General features: G+C 54.1%; 1 protein-coding gene across 1 annotated transcript in view; it reads left to right on the top strand.

Moving 5' to 3' along the window:
• Positions 1-8,507: 8,507 nt before the first annotated feature.
• The window catches only part of LOC144943594 (zinc finger protein 385D-like), a 132,553-nt gene continuing 113,437 nt past the window's right edge, over positions 8,508-27,623 (top strand). The window contains exon 1 of the mRNA XM_078871198.1: positions 8,508-8,753. Within this exon, the coding sequence (XP_078727324.1) occupies positions 8,738-8,753 (16 nt within the window). The 5' untranslated portion in view covers positions 8,508-8,737. The remainder of the gene's footprint in view (positions 8,754-27,623) is intronic.

Here is a 27,623-nt window from a genome sequence, read left to right as displayed (position 1 = left end):
AGACGAATTTGACGTCAAACTGGACGCGGTCAAGTTCTACACGGACAGTAAGGTCGTACTAGGCTACATAAACAACCAAACCAGAAGGTTCTACACCTACATCAACAACCGGGTGGAGCGCATCAGGAGATCGATGCAGCCGGAGCAATGGAATTACGTTCCAACTGACCAGAATCCAGCAGATCTCGCAACTAGGTCCGTCCCTGCATCTCTGCTGAATCAAACCATCTGGCTGACGGGTCCAGCGTTCCTGTTACGACGTGACGTTGGCCCATGTAGTACCAAGGAGACCTTTAGACTCTTAGAGCCCGAGTCCGACAAGGAGATTCGTCCTCTAGTGACAACTTTTGTAACAAATGTGCGACCGAGAAGTCCACTAAGTCCACACCATTTTGAACATTTCTCGAAATGGACGACGCTCGTGCGAGCGATAGCACATTTAACGCATATCGCAGACTGCTTCCATCGCCCGATGAGAGGCACCACTGGTAGCTGCAATGGATGGCATTACTGCACAGTGCCACGCACTGAAGACGAGCTTTCCAGAGCAAGGAAACCAATCTTCCGCTGTGTGCAACAGGCAGCTTATGCAAGTGAGATCAAGGCCATTAACAAGGGAGAAGACCTTCCTAGGGTCAGCACCCTCAGGAAGCTAAACCCCAGGATGGACAAAGACGACTTGCTCAGGATCGGTGGTCGGCTAGGGAATGCAAAATTAGATGAGAATGAACGAAACCCCCTCATAATCCCAAGCCAGAGCCACATCGCATTCTTACTCGTGCGCCACTACCACGAGAATGTCAAGCACCAAGGTCGGCACTTCACAGAAGGAGCAATCCGATCTGCAGGGCTGTGGATCGTTGGAGTAAAGAGGTGCATCGCCAGCACAATCCACAAGTGTATCCGGTGTCGCAAGCTACGTGGAAAACAGGAAGAACAGAAAATGGCAGACCTCCCAGCCGATCGACTCAGTGTGGAACCTCCCTTCACCTCTGTAGGGATTGACGTGTTCGGACCGTGGACAGTCATCTCCCGCCACACCAGAGGAGGGCTCGCGAACAGCAAACGTTGGGCAGTGCTGTTCACCTGTATGAGTACACGAGCAGTGCACATCGAAGTCATCGAGTCCATGGACTCTTCGAGCTTTATAAATGCACTCCGGAGGTTCTTCGCCATCAGAGGGCCAGCCAAGCAACTCCGTTCTGATTGTGGAACCAATTTCATAGGAGCATGTAAAGAGCTTAAGATCAATACGGAGAATGTCGAAGATTATTCTGTCAGGAAATACCTTAGTGACCAAGGCTGCACATGGATCTTCAATCCTCCCCACTCTTCGCACATGGGTGGAGCCTGGGAACGCATGATCGGGATTGCTCGACGCATTCTCGACTCCATGCTATGTGATGTCGGGTCCACACGGTTCTCTCGCGAGGTCTTGACCACTCTCATGGCCGAGGTCTCAGCCATAATTAACTCAAGACCCCTGATCCCCGTCTCAACCGACCCAGAGTCACCATTCATCTTGACTCCTGCTACACTTCTTACCCAGAAGACAGATGTGCTCACAGCACCTACCGAGGAGGCCAGCACTGCAGACCTCTACAGACGTCAATGGAGACAAGTGCAGAGCTTCGCGAACACGTTCTGGCGTCGCTGGAAAAACGAGTACCTTACGACACTCCAAGTGCGCAACAAGTGGCAGTCTAATAGACCAGACATCCAAGAAGGCGACCTCGTCCTACTGAAGGACAACCAAGCCAAACGGAATGAGTGGCCAATGGGCCGCATCCTCAAGTCGATTCCAAGTGCCGATGGGAAAGTTCGAAAGGTCGAGGTTATGATTGCGAAGCAAGGAGTCGCAAGAACTTTCATCAGGCCCATAGTCGAGATAGTACTACTTCTCTCTCGCAAAAGATATGGACAAATAAGTCGACCCGTTGAAGTTGTTATACACTTGTTTATGAGATAGGAAATAAATGGTGGTATCTCCTAGATACCAGACGGGGAGTGTCTTGCCTCACGGCAGATGGGGAGCATACGTTCACAGGAAGTTCCTGTTTTTTGATGCTAATGTTGGTCACGTGACCAGGAAGTGACGATGTTAGATTTCCACTGTACCACGCGGGCGTCAGCCATTACACAGATAAGTCAAGATGGCGGCACGCATCGCATCTCAGTGAGACCACAGCCGCACTTGTCCATTGTGGGAGCTTAAGAAGCATTATCTGTAAGTTGTTTATATTCCTATAATATTGGAAATGCTGTTGTAATGTTGGAATGACCGTTATAGCAATGTAAATGCCTTTATGGTGCCGTTAAGTTGTTGTAGTAAATACGAGGCCTAGTTAGTAACGAAGCCTGTGACTTTCCTTATTGTGGATGTTACTTGTGATTTAGTAGGTCGAGTCAGACTTGTGCCTATGTTGCGATCCTGAGATTGATGACGAAGTATCTCATCCACAGTTTAGTGTTAAGTGTAATGCTGTACATTTGGGGTGCAGTGGGATGAATACACTATGTGCCTGTATGCAACGCACCAGCTTGTGCCTTTGTCTAGATGTTCAGGGGTAATGTGGGGGCCTGGTCCTTCCAGGATCTATTGTTATCTGAGACAATGTTCTGATGCTGTGGTGTTCATTGTGTGGGTGTTTCCGAATTATAACAGATGCTGTATCTGTGTTTTCTCACCAGTTTTAACTGTTACAATCAATAAATGACGATCGGAGTTGGACGGTCATCCTGGCTCCGAGGGTTTATTGAACACATGGTTATCTACTCGACTAGCGGTGCAACGCAGCGCCCGGCGAGGCCGAGATAATAAGGCAGATCTGAAACACGGTAGGACCAATACCTCGGCCGTGGCTGATATTTGTTTTAATGCGGTAGGCTCACGCGAAATTGATTTCTCTAAGAGGAAGGTACTTTGCAAACCTACTGGCTATCAACAAAGATTCGTTCATGAAGCCATTCATATATACAGACCTAGGCACAATTTCAGCCGAGAAGATGGATACAAATTGAGCAATCATTGGAAGGACGTTATGAACCAGTTTAAGTCATAACTGGCTGTGATGTTCCCATCCTACCATCCTTCCGATGTTAGTTGTTCATTAACAGGTTCACACTAACACAGCCACTTCGCACGCCGACCTAGAGGTTACTGCCATTAACATGCTAATCTCTCACATTAACATAGCCACCTCAGCGTGTGCGCCATGGAGGCCGCTCACCGATTTTACATTAACATGCAAATTTTCACATGGCAGCCCTTTGATTGGTGGAAAACCAACGACCATCGTGGTTGCTGCCCACCTCTTACATCAACATTCGCTGCTGACATTTGGGCTACGCCCATTTAAAACCTTTATAAACATTTTGCCTTTACAAGCTAACCCCCTTTTCCTGATGACGTGTTGCGATCGAAACGTCGTAGTTTTTGTTAGTTTCTTTGAACCTATCTACGTGACTTTACCGAAAGACCCAAAGAATATGAATTCCTGCAGTCACGAAAGCTTTAAGTCAAGATTTGTTCAGCAATAGTCTGCAAGCATTGATGTGCTCTATTTGCTTTGATAGCGTTTCTCCATTGTTGCAAAGTCCTGGTGAATTCGCTCGCCATGCTCGTCGCCCACTGCTCCGCAGTTCTATGGGAACAAATCTAGATGAGAGTGCAAAAAATGTATCTTTAGTGACATGTTGCAACCGAGGCTTTTGTATACTTTGAGGAGGTTTCCACCAACTCCCTGTAGTTGTCTGCCTTGTTGTTTCCGAGAAAATGTGTTGCCACGAACTGGAAGGTTTTTCATGCCGTCTTTACCTTGCCACGCAGTGTGCACTATCAAATGTATCATCTCTAAGAAGTTCACGAATCTGAGGACCAACAAAGACACCTTCCTTTATCTTAGCTTCACTTAACCTTGGACATTTTCCACGGAGGTACTTGAAAGCTGCTTGTGTTTTGTCCATGGCTTTGACAAAGTTCTTCATCAGACACAGCTTGATGTGTAAGAGTGGTAACAAAATCCTACTTGATTCAACAAGTGGTGGATGCTGAACACTTTTCCTCGCAGGCTCTAATGACTGTCGAAGTGGCCAATATATATTGATGTTGTGGGAATCTCTCGCACGACTGCCTTATTCGCAGATAAATCAGCAGTACTTTATGTATACAGTCTGCAGACCAAGCAAGAGAGCAACAACCTTCAAATCGCCACAAAGCTGCCAGTGATGTGGGTCATAGTTTATGCACCTCAAAAGTTGTTTCATGTTGTCGTAGGTTTCCTTCATATGGACTACATGACCAACTGTAATTGATGGCAAACATTGCCATTATGCAGCAAAACAGCTTTAAGACCCTTCTTCGATGAATCAATAAACATTCTCCACTCATCTGGATGATGAACAATGTTGAGGGCTGCCATCACACCATCGATGTTGTTGCAGGCTACAAGATCATCTTCCATTAAGATGAATAGGACAATATCCTTTTGACAGCCAAGGAACACGGAAACCCTGACATCACCTGCCGGGAGATCCAATTTTGCAGTCTGGAGCCCAACAACTCTGCCTTACTCTTGGGTAGTTCCAAATCCCTGACAAGGTCTTTCAGTTCACCTTGTGTTATGAGGTGTGGTTCAGAGGAGGAGGATGGGAGAAATTCTTAGTCATGTGACCTTAATGGTTCAGGGCCAGAAGTTTCATACTCTTCCTCGTCTGACTCAAGTAAGAATGATTCTGGTGCACCAGGAACCGGCAGTCCTTCTCCGTAGGGTACTGGGCGTATAGCTGATGGAATGTTTGGATAATGCACAGTCCACTTGTTTTTATTTGACAAACCTTTCCCAACTGGAGACGCCATGCAGAAGTAACAATTGCTGATGATGATATGTTGGCTCTCTCCAAATAATTGGCACTGAAAAAGGCATAGATTTCCTTGTCCTGTTCAACCACCGGAGAAAATTTGTTATGCAAGTGTTGCCCACATCTTGTCCTGATCTACAAATTTGCAGCCAAACTAAAGCTGATAGTCTTTCTTAACTAGAGTGGTTATACTGCTGTTTTGTGATGCAAAAGTCACTTCACCACAAACATAGCAGAAGTTATCTGCTTTTTCCACACAAGTACGAGGCATCTCTGCTCACTTTCACTAAACAGAAATGTGTCCTTTTGCAAAATCAAACACTTACAAATGAGAGAGCACGACACTGTATGATTTCTAGAGCTGAAAAGGGCAATTTGTTCAGCAGAAGAATGTAAGGATAGTCATCATTGCATCATCCATGACTTCTCTGAATAACATGACACAATTCATATCATGTATGGCACAATGCCAGGTTCAAATTGCATCATTCATTGTTTTGCTCAAGAAGAAAGTACTGCCTAGACCCAGACATGGATTTATTCATAGATCCAGTCAAAGATGTATTTTAGTCACTTCTGGTTTAAATTGAAATCCCTTCCCTGTATAACTCACTTATCCTCCGCCATTCCCAAGTCAAGGGTCGTATATACTGACCCAGTAGCATAGATTAAAAACTAGAGCCAATCAACAATTGTAAGCATAATTTTCATTCTCGGTGACCCAGAATGAGTAAAATTGGACTACATTTATTTCGGAAGCATTTTGGCTGCAGACCAGTGTTATCTAAGTAGTGGATATTTTGAATGGCGGATGGTCCGAGTGGTGCACATTCTAAGTGGTAGATTATCTGAGTGGTGGATATTTTGAATGAAGGGTAATCTGAGTGGAGTATATTGTAAGTGGTAGATTATCTGAGTTGTGGATATTTTGAATGTAGGGTGATCTAAGTGGGGGTATTGTAAGTGGTAGATTATCTGAGTAGTGGATATTTGGAATAGAGGATCTGAGTGGAGCACATTCTAAGTGGTAAATTATCTGAGTGGTGGATATTTTGAATGTAGGGTGATCTGAGTGGGGGTATTGTAAGTGTTAGATTATCTGAGTGGTGGATATTTTGAACGTAGGGTGATCTGAGTGGAGGATTTTGTGAGTGGGTAATGGATATTTTGGATGATCTGAGTGGAGGACATTCTAAGTGGTAGATTATCTGAGTGGTGGATATTTTAAATGTAGGGTAATCTAAGTGGAGGGTATTGTAAGTGGTAGATTTTATCTGAGTCGTGGATATTTGGAATGGAGGATGATCTGAGTGGAGCACATTGTAAGTGGTAGATTATCTGAGTCGTGGATATTTTGAATGTAGGGTGATCTGAGTGGGGGGTATTGTAAGTGGTAGATTATCTGTGTGGACAATATTACGAGCGTTCGATGTTTACATCATTGCACTAGCATGTTTTTCTTAAGGTTGCCCCGCGACACTACTGCACTTACGATTCCACACAAACCCAATCCCTGGCACCGCTTGCTGACATTTACGATCCCACCAGGGAGAAGAACAACAACAACAACAGACAGTCGCTACACCAGGGCCTGCCGCTCGTGTTGCGTCGCCTGTGCTGCCTCCACAGCGCCGGCAGTGGCCAGGGGGGAATGGCTGGGCACCGCCCGAGGCATGAATTTGGCAATATCTGTGGGGGGAAAAAACGCAAATGCATCTGAGCTGCGCTGAGGTCTCCAGACCTCTGCATGGAATTATTATCCACAGACTCTCTGCCAGTACAAATAATCAAATCCAGACCCCGGGGGGCTCAGCCTCCATTGTGTTTGCGAGTGGTGTGTGGCGGCACACGTGAAGGCGGGCATTTGTCTACGTGTGTGTCTGTTTCTTCGTGTGTGTGTGAACATGGGGAGCAGTGGCGCAGTGGTTAGCGCACTCCGCTACGAGCTCGTCGACCCGCGCTAGATTCCCGCTTTACGGGGGATCTCTGCCTGTCTCTGTGTGTGTCCGTGTGTGAGATGAACGTTGTGTGGTGGTTCGCCCACTGCGTTATGAACCCTGCGACGTAATTTCACTTCCCGCCCATGGATAACATCAGTGGCGATTCATACTTGAAGTGGTTCTGGGCCTCCCTTAGGCTGACTCGGCATTAAATTAGAACAGTGCCTCCTAAGCATTGCGGAGACAAAAGTGGACCGGGCCACAGGCACCCTTTCACGTGCTGTGCTGCCTGTAATAGGTGCTCGCTAACAGCACTCGCCCCAGCATCCCATTAAGGCGATCGACTGCAGGTGCCTTGTTGTCGACCACGTGTCTGCATATCTGTAAATGAACGTGCGAATGTATGGGTGAATGCGTCTTGTCTATGCGTGCGTGTGCGATCTGTACCCTGCGTAGTCCACGTTTATGTCACACAGCAATTCGAGGGTAAACACGACGATATAAAAACAACTCGTTCAAAACGCCGACGAGTCTTTTTGCAATTACTTGGAACGGCGTCTTGTTCAGGGACACTAAAAAAACACAGGCTGATGAAATGTCTTGGATTCTCAAAGCCCTCTCAGCAATACGAAGATGAGGTGTTGTAGCGACAGGCTTACGTGCCTCTGTCTCTGAGTGGCCTCTGTTCTGAGCCCAGACAACGCTGCACCAAGACCCCGCCGGTGCATGCATGCGCATACCTGGACTTCTGCATCCACGTCCGTGCATATCTGTATGCGTCTGTGTGCTTGTCCGCATTCGCCAAAAAACGTGCGTCTTTGTGCCTGCAGTGCGTGCCCGTGCACGCATGAGTTGCGGGGAGCGGTGGTGTAGCAGTTTAACGCGCTGCGCTACGAACCCGGCGACCCGAGTTCCATTCCCGCTCGCGGCTACCACCACCGGTGACGATTATCTGAACCGGTTCTGGGCCTCCACGAGGTGGACTCAGCCTCAAATGAGTATCTGGTGCGCTGTGTATAACACATTGCGACTAGGGAGACAAAGGCGGCCGGGCGTGGTGTTGACCACCGACCCCATTGCGTGCCGTTCCGGCCTTCATGGGCACTGCTCGCTAACAGCACTTGCCCCAACAGTCCGTGAATGCTATACGGGGGATCTTCGTCTTTGTTTTGTATATGTGCGCGGGGAGTATAACGTGCCGTGCCCATTATGCAAGTGATTGGGCGAGGTGGCGCGTAAAAGGCACGGCATGCGGGAGCATGAGCAAAGGCCATCCTTCACCGTGCACCTCACACCCGCTTTCCACGATAAAATATTCTCGGTCATGGTTTTCGAATTTCCATAACGGGGGTAATGAATTTTTCATGCTGCGGCTTTGGGCAGCGGGGTGCTTAATAAGTAAGGCAGTGCAGCCCCATCGGTGATCATAACCGAGCAACCGAATGCAATAGGAGCCCGTGGCTAAGCTGTTTCGGGCGATGATGTGGCGATTAAACGCGATATTTGTCAGCAACGCGCGGCCGGCGCGCGTGCCTGCCCGGCGGCTCTGCGAGCGGCGCGCTCCGGGCGTCGTCGCAAGCGGCGTGCGGGTTGGCTGCAGAGGCATCGCTCCTCCTCCTCCTGCCTTCCTGCCCAGCCCCCCTCCACTCCATCCCTTGATTTAAAGCAGCCAGGAGGAGGGTAGGGGGGGGGTTGGAGCAGGGGAGATCCGCGATATGCTCTGTCTGCTGTTTGCTTAGTGCGATTGACTGCGACTAATCGGCGGAGCGAAGGAGGCGCGCGAGGCGTGAGCGCTTCCACGGCCGCCGCGGAATCCGCCGAGCGCCGGGAAGGGGGAGAGGAGGGAGAGGAGGAGAGAGAGGAAAGTCGCCGGGCTCCGCTGCTACCGCCGCCGCCGCCGTCTCCCGCGGACGCGCGAGCGGCACGCGGCCGCCGCGATGCCGTTCATCCCAGGTACGAGATCCTCCTCCGCGCCCATTGCTCTTCCGCGGTCACCGCACCGCGGCGCGACCCCTCCGAGGCCGAGCTCGGGGCTGCGGGCTGTCTGTGTGTGAAGTGGGAGGGGTGGCAGTCACGGACATCCCCATCCCGGCTTCTGTCGTTTGAAATGTGCGTTCCACCACCTGATTTCCTTGGCACGAGGCTGGCGATCGCGACCTCTGAGTCCCCATCGACAGGTGATGTGCTCCCGCATCACCTGTCGCAGAGAGAAGTGGTAACTTCGCCGTGAGATGTCGGGAAGGAACATCACAGCAACAGGTGTCGTATGTTTGCAGTGATTGTTTGTCGCGTTGTTCATGTTCGATTGTCGAACGCGATGGATGTGCCAGTCGCTGGCGATCCTCGACCTGTCCGTCGTGCGTCCCTGGCACTTTCGGGCGACGTTTTGTCGTCCTTTTCATTAGCGAAGCACCCAGGGGGGTGCCCAAACGATGCTGAGTGTTTATCCATCGAGACGTTTTGTTGACACGAAACAAGCATACGAGCGCTATTTTTCTTTTTTACAGCCACTTAGTGAACGTTGTTGTTTTATTGTACAAAGGGCTTTCGGCTGAACTCAATTGAACTCGACCAAGAATGAACTTTTCACACATCGCCTTTCGCGTGAAGTCCACTAAGAACACGATGTGGGCTCGGTGCTGACCAACACCGGGACGGGGCATTGGCCGCGTGCGTCGCCTTCAACCACCGGCGTGGCAGGCAGCAGCGGTAGCAGCAGTAATCGCAGCAGGAGCAGCAAAAGCAGCAGCAGGAATAGCAGCAGGAGCAGCATAAGTAGCAACTGCAGCAGAAGTAGCAGCAGTAGTAGCATGAGCAGCAGCAGCAGGAGCAGCAGGAATAGCAGCAGGAGCAGCAAGAGCAGCAGCAGGAATAGCAGCAGTATTAGTAGCAGGAGCACTAGAAGTAGCAACAGCAGCAGAAGTAGCAGGAGCAACAGAAGCAGGAGCAGCAGTAGCAGCATGAGCAGCAGGAGCAGCATCAGCAGCAGGAGCAGCATCAGTAGGAGCAGCAGCAGCAGGAGCAGCAGAAGCAGCAATGCTCGAGGATTGCTCTGCCCAGAAATGAGAGCGGCGCTCTCCGTGCGTCACCGCCGCACCGCACCCGTCGGCACGCGTGTGCAGGTCGTGGGCATTTCCCGTCGTAGAATTTAATTTCATTGACACAAAGGAGAGAATCTCTTGATATCATTAAAGGGGGTTGGTGGTGGGGGGGGGTTCTTCTCTCAAACTCTGGTGGGGGCTGGCACGAGCCGCCACTGCTGCCTGGCGAGGAGTGTTCGCTGACGCGGCGCTATCTCAAGTGGCGCATTTGTCGCCGTGAGTGTCGCTTTTGTCACCACGCGCGCGCGCCTCGGTTCGCGTCGCATTCCAGAGACTGCGAAGCTGCCGCGATCTCGCCAGAGATCACCCGCGCGCCCCTCCCCCCGCCGCCTAGCCGGCTCAAAGCCCCCCCCACCACCCCCCTCGGGGCAGGGAGCCTTAACCATCATCCCCCACTCCCTCGAGAAGTCCTCCGATCAGTTCTCATTGCGCTCACACCCGCCCCCCCCCTTCAGCTAGACCAGAGGAAGAGAGTGATGGATGATGTTAAGCGAACCATCCTATAAAATATGAACGACTTTGTAAACTCGCATCCTGTAAATACGCCTCGGTCCGCGCGAGCGAGTGAGTGAGTGAGGATGCGAGCACGCGAGGCTGCGCGCGGTACATTGCCGACTTTTGCTGATATTACGAAACAACAGAAATCACCCAACACACACACACACGCGCCCATATTGTCTTATACATCGCTGATATTGATCGGTATGCAAACTGCAGCGTTACAGCGAGGCGCACGGAGAACGCGATTTGTTGAAGGAAGGCGCGACGGGACGGGTGCCGCTCAGATCAGCAGAGATCAGAGGCAGCGCGCGGAGGACCAAAGCGCGAACGAGGCTCCCCGCAGCGCGCCCCGGCGCCCGCATCACTCACGCGGCAGAGTCCCCGCTGCGTCTCCTTCCTCCACCCCTCCACGTCCCTCTCCCAACCCCACCACCACCACCGCCGCCGCGCCTGTTTGATTATCTAATCGCAAGTTGAATTTCTGATATTCGGAGGCAGGGCAGGCGCGGGTTGGCGGCTGCGTGGGTAAACCTTCGAGCCTCCGCCCTGTCCCCACATTCCCCAACCCACCACCACCCCCATCTCGGTGGCGCAGAGGAGGCGCGGGTCACCAGGAACCGACGCGACCCCGGGTGAAACCGACGCGTCGCGCCCCAACCTTGCCGCTGCCCCGCCGGCCCAAGCGTTCGGCCCCAAGGCCCCGCTGCTCGTCGTCCCGACATCGCGGCGACACGCGGGAGTCCCTCTGCTCCCGAACGCGGTTGTCGAGGCTTGAGACCACCTGAATGTGAATTCGCAATGCCGTTGCTCTGCATCCACGCATCAGCAGCCGTACGACGAGACGACGAAGACGTTCTCGATGGAGCCGCCGCCGCCTTTGAGAGCGGATCTCTCCCCCCCCCGCCTCACCCGACGCCTTGCGCCGTGGTGCTCGAGGTCATGCGGAAACATTCCCCGTCGCAGCGTTCATTGCGAACTCGCGCACGCGCGCGCGTCACCCCCCACGCGCCTCTCTTTACCTGCAAAAATATCGCGAAGCCGCGCTCGCCGTGAGCCACTACCAGGACGCCGCCCTCCCCCCCTGCCCCCCCCCCCCCCCTGTGAGCAGGCGAAATGAAAGGCGTTTGTTCCTCTGATTACCCAGGAGGAATTCGTGCCCGCCCGACCGCTCGCTCGCTCGCCCGCCCGCCGGCCGGTCGGGCGGGCGAGCGAGTGGCGATGGGGAAATCCGTTCTGGTGAAAGTGCGTTGCGACTCGCGCGGCGCACTGACAGGGTCTTCATCACGGTGTTTATTCCGGCTCTTTAGTTATTCGTTTAATATGCAACCTGCTGAGATGCGCTGCGGGATGCCTCCGCTGTGCCCACGTTTCATTTGTTGATGTTACAATCAAACGGGCCTGCTGCTCGTTCTTTTGTTTTGACGTCCAATGCAGCTGCCCGCAGCTTCTTTGCAGCTGAGAAACTGAGAGCCCCTTGCCATCAAAGTCGGACAAGGCGCATGAGCATCAAGAGACGAACGAGGAGGTGATGTTTCATCAGCCTCCGTTTCCACACCATGATTCCGTCCTTCGGTTTGCAATTATTATTATGACTCTCCACGCCATAGTCAATCGCCGAGCTTGTGATCGTCTCCATCACGAGGATGTTTTTTTACCAGGGCGTCAGCAGACTCGCGCGTTACCGGAGCCTCCTGCGTATCGCGACCGACCCGTTGGCCCTCGTGCCAAGCACATAAAAGCTCCGAATGAGCGAATCCGCTAGAAGGGCGGCACGACCACTGGGGGGGCGGGGTGGGCTGATGGGAACTTCCTCGCTGCTGTGCTGCAGCCGACTGCCGCCGCATGTGGCCGATGCTCTGGGTCACGCCGCTTGTCCCCGCACCGCGTGTCGCTCCCTCTCCGCCGACCTGCTGCGCGAGGCGACGCCGCTGGGCAAGGGACCAGGGGGAGTCGGTTGAATTGGCTGTGCGCTCGTCGAGAAGTTTAACGCGTGGTGGTGGTGGTAGTGTTGGTGGTAGTCGTGGTGGTGGTGGTGGTGGTGGTAGTCGTGGTGGTGGTCGTAGTGGTGGTGGTAGTCGTGGTGGTGGTCGTAGTGGTAGTCGTGGTGGTAGTCGTGGTGGTGGTCGTAGGGGTGGTAATCGTGGTGGTGATGGTGGTAGTCGTGATGGTGGTGGTGGTAGTCGTGGTGGTGGTGGTAGTCGTGGTGGTGGTGGTCGTAGGGGTGGTAGTCGTGGTGGTGATGATGGTAGTCGTGGTGGTGGTGGTGGTAGTCGTGGTGGTGATGGTGGTAGTCGTGGTGGTGGTGCTTTCGCGGCCAATATTATCCATAATAAAGGGTTTCTTTGGGGGGGTTACATCGATAAAAATATGAATGCGCTGTCAAAGCTGCCACCACCCGACGCAGCCAATCAATACGTTTTGTCACGTAAACAAAGCGTGCCTATTGGATACTACTTCAGCACACCGGTGTGCGTTGGAGACTCAACCCCCGACATTTACAATCCCAGTACTCTGCCGTTCCGCTGGTGATTACAACAACCAGCTTCATCAGGCGGTGGCCAGAATGGCGACGCCGTCCTCCTGTTTCGGTCTTCTTCTGAAGAAGTTGGGTGAAATATTCCATCTGTCCCGCAGCACGACGGATACAAACGAATTTGTGTTTTTGATTTGCGGGGGAGGGAGGCGTTAATAATGCAACGCGGTTATTTTAATTATTTCAAAGTGTTTACGTGCTGGGAAAACATTTTGAAATTAATATTTAAAATTTGAAGGCCATGCCTGAGCTGGTCGAGTTTCTAATGAGATTAAGGCAACGGATACATCTCGCCACGGTGGCTAAGAAATGTTAACTACCTCGCCTGGTATTCAGGAGGTCGGGGGTTCGATTCTTCCCCTGACGCTTGCTGCTGTATATTTGGAGTTTGTATGCTCTGCTCGTGGTCACGTGGATTTTTCTCCGGGTCCTCCGGGTTGTCCCTCCACATTTAGAATCAACATCGCGCATTTAGAGTCTTTGGCTGCTACAAAATTCCACGCGATCAGCTACTTTGTTGCGCTATCGTTTGTGGCCAGTTCGCTCCGACAAAGAGCTCAGTGGACCTTAACTGGTCAAAAAAACTACGTAGTTTTTAGTTTTGTATGGCCACTAAACCTCATCGCTTCCCACCAGCCGTCGGTGAAGCCGATAGATTTTTGCCCAATCGTAACCACTCTGTGGAGATTGTAATAATTGGGATAACGTCGGCCGTGGGACTTCATCAAAGACCATTTTTTAACATCTCTCCAGATCACAGCATCGTGCCGCTTAAAGGCTGCGACGTGTGGGAATTTTGATAAATTAAGTCGTCGAATTGCGCCCATGAATGGTTAAACAGGGGTTGTGGTATTTATTTCAGCACATCGAACGTTTCTCGTTTTATTTTGTGAAGACCGCTTGGTGCCAGTGCTTTATGACAAGAATACACATGTAAAGCACGTAACAGCACGACGAGGTGATGTATGTTTTCCCCACTGGTACCATACACAACACCGTCAACTCAACGCGTTCGTCAATAGGCACCACGTGGCCCTCATCGGACGAACGCAAAAATATCACGGGTGACATTTCAGGCAATGGCTCTTGTTCACCGTAGATCGTTCTATCGTAGGAGACACAGCCGAGTAGCGAGTGGACCCGACAGGAGGGTGTCTGACGGACTTGGCAGCCGCGTCGGACCTACAGCCTGCGAGCAGCAAACCCCACTCCCCCCCTCTCACATTTACAGTATTTATTTTTCTTTTCGCTTTTCCACCATCGTTCGGTCCCCACGGGGCTCGAGTTGAGAGAGCAGGCGAGCTTGACACGTTTCCCACGTCCGCTCAGCCACGGCGCCGTTTCACCCCCTCCACCACCCGCACCCCCGCTATGCTCAGAGCTCTCCACTGCGCAGCGTGGGACCGATCGTTGTGTCCTGCGTCCTAATATATAACGTGGATGTGGGACGTGGTGTAAACTTGGGCGCTTGTGTTAGCGCCGCGGAGATCACTTCCACCGTTTAATGTCTATGACCCGGGTCATCATTTGAGGCCAAAATTCCCGACATCGAATATATGCGCGCGTACAAAGACACAGATCCCCCGTGTAGCCTTAACAAACTGTCGAGGCAAGTGCTGTTAGCGAGCACCTATGAAGGCCAGAACGGCACACGAGGGGGTGGGGGGCCAGCACCACGGCCGGCCGCCTTTGTCTCCCCATTGGCAATGTTTACACCAGGTACTCATTTGAGGCTATGACGACCTAGGGGAGGCCCACGACCGGTTCAGATAATCGTCACTGGTGTTGGCCGTGAGCGGGAATCGAACTCGGATCCCCGGGTTCGTAGCGCAGCGTAGCGCTAACCGCTACGCCACCGCTCCCCACACGTGCACACGCACACACATAGACACGCGCTCTAGTCGCTAAATATAAGTCGTGGCGATGAAACAGCGGGCCTGTTGGGCTGGCCACGCTCCAGATTTCCATGTCTACCAATCAACAGATATGTTTAATGTGCGATACAATTAACATATGAAGATTGCCCGCCAAGAAACGCCGACAGGTGGGCACCCAACGGCTGAAGTTTGCCAGCGCTCTACTCACCGCCGATAAATATAAAAGGAAGCACACAACAAGAACACGCACGCACACGCGCAAGTGCGTGCGTGTTCACACATCTCGGGCAGGTTGTTCGGTCGGAACGTTGCGCTGACAGGAGTTGCTCTTTACAAATCGTCAAGTGCGGCGGTCACGGCCGGCGAGTGTAGCGGAGCGAGCAAGCGAGCGAGCGACGCGCGATCAAACGCCCCCCCCCCCCCTCCTCGAGCATCTCTTCCTTGACCTTCAGACGAGGTTTTGGCTTGGGACCGTCGGACGTGTCCAGGCGGGGCACGTGGGGCAGCCGTGGCGGGACCTTTGCCACCCTGCGTGGAGCTCGGCAGGAGAACCCCCGTGTCGCATTCGGAATTCAGAGGCAATTCATTATGAAGGAGCCGTCACCGCGGACGCTCTTCTGCGATCGCGCCAATTGTCACCCCTCGTCAAACGCTACCCACATGTTTTACTTCATATCTACAAGAAGCGTGTTGCAGGGCGTGCTGCATCGAGCAACATTGATTTTTCGCCGTGGTTGAGCCGCTAATGAGCGGCGGAGCTGGGAATCTCGCTGCCCAGCTTCGTGCTCGGTCGGAAGCGCGCTGTTCCTCCTGAAAGGGATGTTGTCAAACGATAAACGGAGTGCCCCCTGCCGCGGAATGCCTCCCGTGCGAGTCCGACCTCGTCAGATCGCGGGAGCTACGCGGGGCCCTGAGCCGTGGCTATTGCTTGGGATGGGTGACCACGGGGCGCAGCTCGTCTTCGGGTTCATCGCGGCTACGTCGCGAGCAGCAGAGGGCGATGCAGCACCAGCGATTGTTGTACAACATTTCTATGCTCCCACCTTACACTTTCGCCAAACCCGCATTGACCGGATGCGGTTACGCTATGGATCAATAACCCCCCACGCGCATCGCGGGAGGCCCTCATCCAGCAGTGGATTGACGCGAGGGCCGTGCACGTGGGTGTGGAGGCCGCGAGGTGTTGTTTTGTGTGTGCGTGTGTGAGGGAACGCGGGAGCGAGTGGGGCCACCGAGCGGGCGATGTGCGGGGTGACGCCGGTGGACAAAGTCAACGCCTTCGCTGCGACGCACGCGCGCACGCGGCCCGTGACCCGCCGCTGTGGAGGCAGCGAGGGTTGGCGGATCAGCGCGCGCACGTTGTGAAACTCCCTTTCCTGTGGAGGGGGTGGAGAGGGGTCCAAGTCGCCATGCCCCCCCCCCCCTCCAGCTCGCCAGGAAATGGCAGTAGAGCAAGTGAATTAATTTCCACGTCTTTCCATCCGTACGGGGATGGAGGGTTGTCCCCGTCGCTCGCGCGGAGTTTTCTCAGAGTGCTCCGGTTTCCCACCCACCCGTAGCAGTGACTCGTTGTACGGAGTTGGGACCGAACGTTGCACGTTGGGGCCACAGCGCTCTGGGCAATTGTTGGTGGCACCGGGGCTTGTGGCTACTGTGCCCTTCGCGCTCGTCGTGCGGTGAAAGAGAAGCTGCAGATTTGCAACTTCAGCTGTCTTTCCTTGTTGATGCGGAGTCCGTTCCCAGAACCGTGGTGATGGACACGATTGCTGAGTGACAGAAAGTGGAACCCACTGACACGTGCACTGTAAGATTATTTGGGGGTTGAGTGGGAGGGGTTAAGTTTAAAGAGACCAAAAACTGAAGAATTTGGAGCAGAGGGTTCAGCCTGATGAGGGAACCCAGGGTGAATTGGAGTTTGCGGTGTCTCTCTCCCCGTGGTCGCGTGGATTTTTCTCCGGGTTCTCTGGTTTTTCCTCCACATTTAGAAACGCGCGTTTAGACAAATTTTTCAGCTGCACATTTCCACGTGATACGCCACTCCAATGAACTATCATTTGTGGCCAGGTCGCTTCTGAGAAAGAGCAGTATATACTCAGTGGGCCTTAACTACTAAAACAAATAGTACTTTAAAAACGATGTGGAAGAGCGATCGTATGCTTTATCAAACGCTCAGATGGCACTCACAGCTGCTGTTAGCCATGGCCGGGATCTGTCACCGGCTTCGTAGCTCAGGGCACTGACCACTTCGCCACCTCTCAAAATCACGCACGGACTGCGTGGTGAAGTTCAGTCAAACACAACCCCCAAATCACCAACACGGAGGTGGGGGAGGGGGGGGCAAACCTCCATCCGTCAGTGATTCCTTTGAAAAGGGCCGACAACGTTTTGTTTAAAGGGCAAAGACGCAGAGACTGAGATGGACGGACAGTGTCGAAACACGTAACCGGCAAGACAATGATCATACAAGTGATTCGAAAACCCCAGAATCACGGAAAGAAAAGAATCTTGGTCGGAGCTTCGCGAGTGATCGTTCGTGAGTAGAAGGAGGGACATGACAAGTTGGGGGGGGGGGGGGCGAGGAGGGCACCACTTACACGCACAGAGCTGCACCAACAAGGCAGCCCGTACCACGGGGAAGGCGACATTCCGCTGTGGCGTCAGCGCGTCTGGTTCCCATCGAGGAGCCGCGGGGCAAGCGCCTTGCTCGCGAGCTCTGGTGATAAACGGGGATGATTCTGGATGCCATTCCACGGAGTGCTAAGTGCTCATTAATACCGGCGTCGTAAGCAAAGGGCAGTTTTGGAACAGAGGGAGAGAGAGGCCTTAAGGTGGCCCCCAGGGTACAGCACGACACGGCGCGCGCGAGTGGTGGTCGCTGCAGTTGATAAGTCAGACCACTCCATCCATGGCCTCGCGTGTGGCACAGCTGGCACGGGTAGCCACACCGCCTCGCGTGTGGCACAGCTGGCACGGGTAGCCACACCGCCTCGCGTGTGACACAGCTGACACGGGTAGCCACACCGCCTCACGTGTGGCACAGCTGGCACGGGTAGCCGCACCGTCTCGCGTGTGGCACAGCTGACACGGGTAGCCACACCGCCTCGCGTGTGGCACAGCTGACACGGGTAGCCACACCGCCTCGCGTGTGGCACAGCTGGCACAGGTAGCCAAACCGCCTCGCGTGTGGCACAGCTGACACGGGTAGCCACACCGCCTCGCGTGTTGCACAGCTGACACGGGTAGTCACACGCCTCACGTGTGGCACAGCTGGCACGGGTAGCCACACCGCCTCGCGTGTGGCACAGCTGACACGGGTAGCCACACCGCCTCGCGTGTTGCACAGCTGGCACGGGTAGCCACACCGCCTCGCGTGTGGCACAGCTGACACGGGTAGCCACACCGCCTCGCGTGTGGCACAGCTGGCACGGGTAGCCACACCGCCTCGCGTGTTGCACAGCTGGCACGGGTAGCCACACCGCCTCGCGTGTGACACAGCTGGCACGGGTAGCCACACCGCCTCTGGTCCTAATCGAGCATTGGCGTTATGGATGAGGATGGCTGTGGCTTGTCTGATGTTTCATGGGAGCCGGCGTCCTCGGCAATCTGTGTTTGTGTGATCTTACACGAGTGAAGTTCGAGACGAAAAAAACGTTCCAGCGAGCGTCTGCGATTAAACAAAAAAAAGAGAAGAAGGAAATTGTATACATAAAAAAGAACATATGTATACATTTTAAGATGTGTGTGCCAGGGGCCGTGAGCCAAACATAGCATTGTCAGCAGGGAGACGCCGCCGCAGCTGAGACGCTTGTCTTGGGAACGTGAGCGAGCGTGGAGGGTGAAGGAGGCGAGGGTCCGCTGGAGGTTGGGCGGTGAGTGGCGATGCAAATCGGCAGGTTCGGGCAATGTCAAATGTCAGGGGGGGGGGAGGCCTTGGATCCCCCCTGCCCCACGTGGCCAGCCCTGCGTATAAATGATGAAGTCGCTCCGCGTGAGGGTTGGGGGGATGGGGGACATCCAAAATGTAATTTTAACACTCTTAAGATGTCACCAAAGGCCCGCGCGTCTTTTAATGTGTGGAGCTGGTCTCGCTCATAAAATATTTATGCACGTTTGTAAATGATTACCGTACTTTTTAATTATTTATTCGGCTGCTAGAGCCTCTCCTTTTGCATTGTTGAGTTGCCGCCACGGCGATCGCGCGAGAGTTTGGAACCCGTCCGAGAGCGGCCTGGCCCCGAGAGGTTCCCCACCTCGCTGCGCTCGACACAGATCGCTCGACGGCTCCGCGCGGTTCCGTGCGGAGCCGTCGAGCCCAGAGCTGGCTCGGGGCGAGGGCCGTGCCATCCACCGATGGCACCGCGTCCGACCTGTCTGGAGGAGAAGGTGGCAGGCGCGCAGGGGGTGGTTGCTGTTGCTTCATTGCCAGCAACAGCAGCACCACCACCAACAACAAGCTCACGACTGCAGCTGTCTTGCACCGGAGTTTGCTCGAGCCGACACCGCAGCTGACGCCTCTGCTTCCCACACGAAAGCCCCGCAGCAGAACGGTTTCGGCAGCTAGAGAGAGATGGGGCGGGCCGGGGGGCGGGGGTCCTGGCACGTTGTGGGAGTCTGTCTCTCGTCGCCGTCAGTCCAGAATCTCCCCGCGCCTTGTGCTGCCTCCTCTCTCTCCATGCCTCCCCCGCCAGGCCAGACGCGGCATGCCCGGGCCCCCACCACCGCCCACCCTCACTCGCCCCGCGCGCACGCGGAGACGGCGAATTCTCACGACGCAGCCGAGTGCCGATGATTTGCCGCTTCGTGAAAACAGCCGAATAATAGCAGCACGTCGTGCCAAAAAAGCAACGTGTGTTTTTACGCGAATTAAACCTGTGCCAAGGATAATGGATTTTAAGCGGCTCGGTTTATCTCAACTTGAGCCGAGCTCAAGCCCGGACCGTCCCCGTGAGCACGATTCCAGCCTCTCATCCCCGGCAACACGTCCGCCCAGCACCACCACCAGCACCACCACCAATACCAACACACCCGCGATTCGCCACCAAGTGACGGTGGCGTCAACACGGCGCCTGTGCCAGGACAGGTGCACTTTGAGGCCACGTGAAGTGTTGATGACCAGAAGGAGATGCACCAGCTATACCCCTACTGTGCCAACTTTCTGCGTTTTAGCCGCCCGGTGCTTTGCTCGTTGTTTTGAGCGTCGCTCCTCTACCCTCAGCTGTTATTGGAGGGCGACTGCCTCCAAATTCCCTATAACGTCCTTCACGAGCCTCCTCTATAGAAGCCGATCTTGACATCGCTGGTCCCAGTCATCAGCAAGTCCACTCAACTCCACATCCTCCTGTACCGCATCAGTCCATCTCTTCTCCAGCCCATGTCGTGTCCGTTTAGCCCCCTCGATGCAGCCAAACAGAAGTTGATAGGGCATGCGGTGGCTGGGCATACGGGCTACGTGACCCAGCCAACGCACTCTTGCCTGCCGGAGGGGCTCACTAATGGGAATGTGTCCAAATCTTTCAAGGATTCGTGAGCTCTTTACACAATCCAGCCTGGTTAAACCCAGGATGGATCGTAGGCAGCCCACCCTCAATTTTTATAACCGGCGCAGATGTCCCATTAGAGGGATCCACGTTTCACAAGCATAGCCAAGGGAGAGCGTGACTGTGGCCGAGAATACTCGAAGTTTCGTGCAGAGTGACAGACCAGGAAGCTTCCACACAGCATTATGCAGCCGATGAAAATATAATGCTTCTCGGCTGATTCGGAGTTAAACCTCTACTGTCAAATCGGAGCTTGTCATAATCACACTGGCCAGATATGGGAAACTCTCTGCTCTCTCCACAACTGCTCCATCACCAATGGGGAGCTGATGGGGTGGAGTGTCTGATAGCACAAAATACCCAAACAGATGCTTAGTTTTGGTGGGGCTGATGGTAAGACCCCACCTCTTAGTAGCACATTCCAGGTTCAGCAGCAGCGCCTCGAATTTCTCCTCTGAGTAATCAGTTTTCACCAGATCATCGGCATACGTAACATGGTTAACCAATAGGGCGCCATCCCTCGACCGTACCCGGGCATCGATCAGCCTCCCATTGGATCTGTAACAAATGGAAATTCCTCCGGTATAGCCATGGAAAGCTTCTCGAACTACGTGGTCAACGATAATGCTAAATAATGTGGGAGCCAGAGGACATCCTTGTCACACCCCAAGGTGAACAGAGAATGGCTCCAACTCCTGGCCGTATAACTTTATCCAGGCCTGCCCACCATCACGAAGGCCCTTAATGATTGGGACTCCGAAAGAACTGCCCATAGCCCTAGCCTGTTGATGGCATCATAGGCCTTGACCATGTCAATAAAGCAGAGATGTAGGTCTTGTTGGAATGTCCTACACCTCTGCTGTAGCACCACCAGCACCAGCACGATCACCACCACCAGCACCATCAGCACCAACAGCACCACCAGCATCACCAGCACCACCACCACCAGCACCAGCACGATCACCACCATCAGCACCACCAGCATCACCAGCACTACCACCAGCACTACCAGCACTACCACCAGCACCATCACCACCAGTACCACCACCGGCATCACCAGCACCACCACCATCAGCACCACCAGCGTCACCAGCACTACCACCAGCACCACCAGCACCATCACCACCAGCACCATCACCACCAGTACCACCACCAGCACCACCAGCACCACCACCATCAGCACCACCAGCATCACCAGCACTACCACCAGCACCACCAGCACTACCACCAGCACCATCACCACCAGTACCACCACCAGCACCACCAGCACCACCACCATCAGCACCACCAGCATCACCAGCACTACCACCAGCACCACCAGCACTACCACCAGCACCATCACCACCAGTACCACTACCAGCACCACCAGCACCACCACCATCAGCACCACCAGCATCACCAGCACTACCACCAGCACCACCAGCACTACCACCAGCACCATCACCACCAGTACCACCACCAGCACCACCACCATCACCACCACCAGCACTACCACCAGCACCACCAGCACTACCACCAGCACCATCACCACCAGTACCACCACCAGCACCACCAGCACCACCACCATCAGCACCACCAGCATCACCAGCACTACCACCAGCACCACCAGCACTACCACCAGCACCATCACCACCAGTACCACCACCAGCACCACCAGCACCACCACCATCAGCACCACCAGCATCACCAGCACTACCACCAGCACCACCAGCACTACCACCATCACCACCAGTACCACCACCAGCACCACCAGCACCACCACCATCAGCACCACCAGCATCACCAGCACTACCACCAGCACCACCAGCACTACCACCAGCATCACCACCATCAGCACCACCAGCATCACCAGCACTACCACCAGCACCACCAGCACTACCACCAGCACCATCACCACCAGTACCACCACCAGCACCACCACCAGCACCACCACCATCAGCACCACCAGCATCACCAGCACTACCACCAGCACCACCAGCACTACCACCAGCACCATCACCACCAGTACCACCACCAGCATCACCAGCACCACCACCATCAGCACCACCAGCATCACCAGCACTACCACCAGCACCACCAGCACTACCACCATCACCACCAGTACCACCACCAGCACCACCAGCACCACCACCATCAGCACCACCAGCATCACCAGCACTACCACCAGCACCACCTGCACTACCACCAGCACCATCACCACCAGTACCACCACCAGCATCACCAGCACCACCACCATCAGCACCACCAGCATCACCAGCACTACCACCAGCACCACCAGCACTACCACCAGCACCATCACCACCAGTACCACCACCAGCACCACCAGCACCACCACCATCAGCACCACCTGCATCACCAGCACTACCACCAGCACCACCACCATCACCACCAGCACCATCACCACCAGTACCACCACCAGCACCACCAGCACCACCACCATCAGCACCACCAGCATCACCAGCACTACCACCAGCACCATCACCACCAGTACCACCACCAGCATCACCAGCACCACCACCATCAGCACCACCAGCATCACCAGCACTACCACCAGCACCACCAGCACTACCACCAGCACCATCACCACCAGTACCACCACCAGCACCACCAGCACCACCACCATCAGCACCACCAGCATCACCAGCACTACCACCAGCACCACCTGCACTACCACCAGCACCATCACCACCAGTACCACCACCAGCATCACCAGCACCACCACCATCAGCACCACCAGCATCACCAGCACTACCACCAGCACCACCAGCACTACCACCAGCACCATCACCACCAGTACCACCACCAGCACCACCAGCACCACCACCATCAGCACCACCTGCATCACCAGCACTACCACCAGCACCACCACCATCACCACCAGCACCATCACCACCAGTACCACCACCAGCACCACCAGCACCACCACCATCAGCACCACCAGCATCACCAGCACTACCACCAGCACCACCAGCACTACCACCACAAGCACCACTGCCACCATCACCACCACCAGCACCACCACCAGCACCACCAGCACCACCACCACCAGCACTACCACCACCAGCACCACTGCCACCATCACCACCACCATCACCACCACCAGCACCACCACCAGCACCACCACCAGCACCACTGCCACCATCTCCACCACCAGCACCACCACCGGCACCACAATCAGCACCACCACCAGCACCACCACCAGCACCACCAGCACCGCCGCCGCTTACTGCCGAACGCAGCAAGATTAATTTTTCATTCCCGCAGACACCTCAGCCTCCCGACAAAATGTCACATCCCCCACGGGCCGAGATATTGCGCGAGCGCGAGAAGGTGAGGGGCCACCCGCGGCGTTTCCGGCAGCGTCCGTCACGGCGCGATCGATCCGCATCGGCAGGCTCCGCTCAGATATCGAATGCTGTAATATTGTGATGGAGTGGCCACTCCGTTGGAGCGAGCGAGCGAGCGAGGAAGACATTACGGAGGCAGCCTCCGCCTGGATTAAGGGCCACGGAGCCAATAAATGGCTCTCTGCCGCCGCGGGGCAGTGGCGCGTCGCACGGCAAAGCCATTTCTGTCGAGAGGCTCTCCACGAGGCGCGGCCCTCTCGACTGCCACAAGTGGCCGCGCGCCGCCAACACTCGCGGGCGGCTGCCACGGGGGAGGCCGCTCGGCGGGTGCGGAGAGCGCCCTGAGTGGCACTGCCACGGGAGGCTGCGGGGGAAGGGTGGGTTGTTGGAATTGCTGAGTGCGGGGCTGGGGAGTGGGATGAGGCTTCTCGCTACAGCCCAAGATCTACCCCGTGTGTGCGCACGCTGAAGGGTTGGGGGGGGGTCAGAGCTCAGAGGCGATCAGAGTGAATATTGAACCCAGGCAGAGATGCTGGAGGGTATTGTTTTCCTTCCAATTCAGGGTGTAGCCACTCTATAAAATGTCAGATCAATTTTGTTGTCTGAAGATATGATTAAAAAAGGAGAAGTGAGACCTTTGAGTGCGGGTCTGGCTGCCAGACGCAGTGACTTAAGGCCGGTGCGAGGTGGTGGCGCGGTGGGGGGGGGCATGGTCACGAGCTGGTGGTGAGGAGGAGGATCCATGGCAAGTGAATATGAAGAGGAGGGAGTGAGAGGGGCAGGTGGCCCTGCTGATGAGGTGGCAGTAACAGAGAGGGGCCCGCGAGACGTAGGATGTTTGGAGTTTACCGCTGCAGTGGCGATGTAAATGAAATCTCGCGCAAGGAGGACAATCGTGGGGCACTGCCAACACGCGCGTGTAATTAAACAACCCCAGTGCTGTCTTACAGATGAACGCAAGATACATGATGCATGCGCCTCCGTGGTATTGCTCATCGGACAGGCAGCGGCGAGAGGGGGTGAAAAAGCCATTAGATGGGGCTGACATTACGGCTCTAAGCTCGTCTTACTGATGAAGGCCTCATTTGTTTATTTATTGGCGTCCGCTTAAAATGAAATGTCCTGCAATGTGCCTCTCCCATGGGCGGAGGGGGTGGGTGGAGTCGCTCGGCGGTCGCCGCTGCCCCCGTGTGTGGAAGACCCCCTGCTGGGAGCCGCCCGTCCTCTTCTTTATTGCGCTGGGGACCGCGGGGGGCTAGGGGCTCGCATTTGTTTCAATCAAAAAACAAATTCCCGAGCGCAGTCACAGCAGAGACATCGGTTCGCTCCGCGCGCCCCCCTCCCCCCCGCGTCGCCACTCGCAGGCTGCAAACAAATAAAATCCCCAATAATCGGTGCGTTCTGGCCAAATTCTGAATGCTCGCGATCGCTGTGGGGGGGGGGGGGGCGGTGGGGGGGGCGGTCGACTACAAGGGAGCGCCGCCGACGAGGCCGGCCCACGTTGTGCGTTCGTGTTGTTGTTGTTGTTTGTTTGTTGTTTTTGTTGTAATTAACAAACAAACGGCGAGGGCGGGAAAGTTGGTTAAACATGAGTTGCGCTGTCATCATCAGGTCCCCGTGCCGTAATTGCCGAGCACGATGGCTTCCTCGCGCGCCCTTTAAAGGTCGCCAATGATCAATCTCAGCGAGGGGTTTCTATCCGAGACCAATCATGTTCAAATGCTTCACCTGCATAACAAGGTATCGATCGCCGCACTCATTTGTTACCAGATTAACAATTAGATGAACATTCCAACCTTCTGGCAAATTACACCGTGGGCCGGGTGTCGCTTGTGGCCGGAGACGGACACGGGGGATTCTCATTTCGCCTCCGGCGCGCGCCGCTGTTGGGGCCAGGCCACGGCGGCACGGCTCTGACTTGGCTGGGCTTGTGACCCGAGTTCGCTCGCTGCGATGGACGTGGACCCCCCGCCGTTTAGGCCCCGTTGGCAACGCTTCAGCGGCCCACCGTGCCCACGCAGGTGCGGAATCGCTCAGCTCGTGCAAGTGGTGGACGACACCGGCACCGCGGGAGGGAGGAGGGGGGCAACGTGAGACTCAAATCCAAACAATAAAACACGCAGCCCTAATCTTGATCATTGTTAATGTCAGCCCGAGACAATTGCGGTAAACAAACCAGACCAATTTCACACCAGACTCTCTTCGGGAGTAGATACTTGTTTTGTTTAGCTCACGTCTTTGCAGCTACAGACCCGGGCTGTGTCCCAAAGCTGTCTGACATTAACATGAACCGTCATTAATGGATTTAAAAAAGAAAACTACTTTAAAGTTACAGGCAAGTGGCCTCGTTCTACCTTTGTCGCATGGTGGAGGGTCGATCAAAAGTTGCCTCCACATTTTCTCGAGGTCGGTGAGTGGGTGGCTTTCAGGAGGAATGCGCAAATAAGCAGTGGGCAGTGGTGGTGTCGCTCCATGCTTCAAAAGTTGAGGTTGCTGGTGCCTCGCGACATCACAGTGGTGGTGTCACTGCATGCACCGAGGGTTGAGATCGCGAGTGCCTAGCGACGCCACTCCAAAGTCGTCCGTCTTCCCGTGACGCCGAGCAGGCGTTCCGTGCCACGTGACGTGCGTTTTCACGGGGGGGGGGGGGGTTGGAGGCACCGCCAAACGGGACCCCGCGTGACCCCGTGTGACCTCTCTGCTCTGGTGGCCGCGAGCGGGAGACATCGTGCCGCCATGCGACTCTAACGTGGTGTTTATGTATCTCTAACGTGGTGTTTATGTATCTCTAACGTGGTGTTATGTATCTCTAACGTGGTGTTTATGTATCTCTAACGTGGTGTTTATGTATCTCTAACGTGGTGTTTATGTATCTCTAACGTGGTGTTTATGTATCTCTAACGTGGTGTTTATGTATCTCTAACGTGGTATTTATGTATCTCTAACGTGGTGTTATGTATCTCTAACGTGGTGTTTATGTATCTCTAACGTGGTGTTTATGTACCTCTAACGTGGTGTTTATGTATCTCTAACGTGGTATTTATGTATCTCTAACGTGGTGGTTATGTATCTCTAACGTGGTGTTTATGTATCTCTAACGCGGTGTTTATGTATCTCTAACGTGGTGTTTATGTATCTCTAACGTGGTGTTTATGTATCTCTAACGTGGTGTTTATGTATCTCTAACGTGGTGTCTATTTATCTCTAACGTGGTGTTTATGTATCTCTAATGTGGTGTTTATGTATCTCTAACGTGGTGTCTATTTATCTCTAACGTGGTGTTTATGTATCTCTAACGTGGTGTTTATGTATCTCTAACGTGGTGTTTATGTATCTCTAACGTGGTGTCTATGTATCTCTAACGTGGTGTTTATATATCTCTAACGCGGTGTTTATGTATCTCTAACGTGGTGTTATGTATCTCTAACGTGGTGTCTATTTATCTCCGTGCTCGTTTGTTTATTTTACCCAGCGCACGGTGAACCATTGCGCTCGCAGCAATTAACTCAGTGGCGGTGTTTACAGATGGGCGCCTAATTTGAGGGTAGAAACACTAAATATAACCACGAAATCAGCACCCCACGTAGCCAGCCATAGCAATCAGTTTCATTCAATTAGCGTTCATTACAGGAACTACAACATATCCGGCAATGCGTCAGGGTGCAAGCCCAACCCTGGGTTGAAATCCAGATATGGGCTTACATATAGACCAGCATTTAAATCCAGACCAGTGTTTACATTAATCGAGACGAGGGTTGTAATTATAACTCTGGTTAAAATCAGTGCCGAGGTTTAAACGCAGACGTGGGTTTAAAATCCAAATTCGACCACCAAACGATCATCGTTCATGCCCAGACCAGGGTTTAAAACCCAGTCTGGGGTTTATACTGGGATGGGAACAACCCAAAAGTCAGGGTCTAAACCCCA

Source organism: Lampetra fluviatilis, chromosome 31, assembly GCF_964198595.1.
Source record: "Lampetra fluviatilis chromosome 31, kcLamFluv1.1, whole genome shotgun sequence".
Lineage (NCBI taxonomy): Eukaryota > Metazoa > Chordata > Hyperoartia > Petromyzontiformes > Petromyzontidae > Lampetra > Lampetra fluviatilis.
This window is presented reverse-complemented; position numbering and strand designations above follow the sequence as displayed.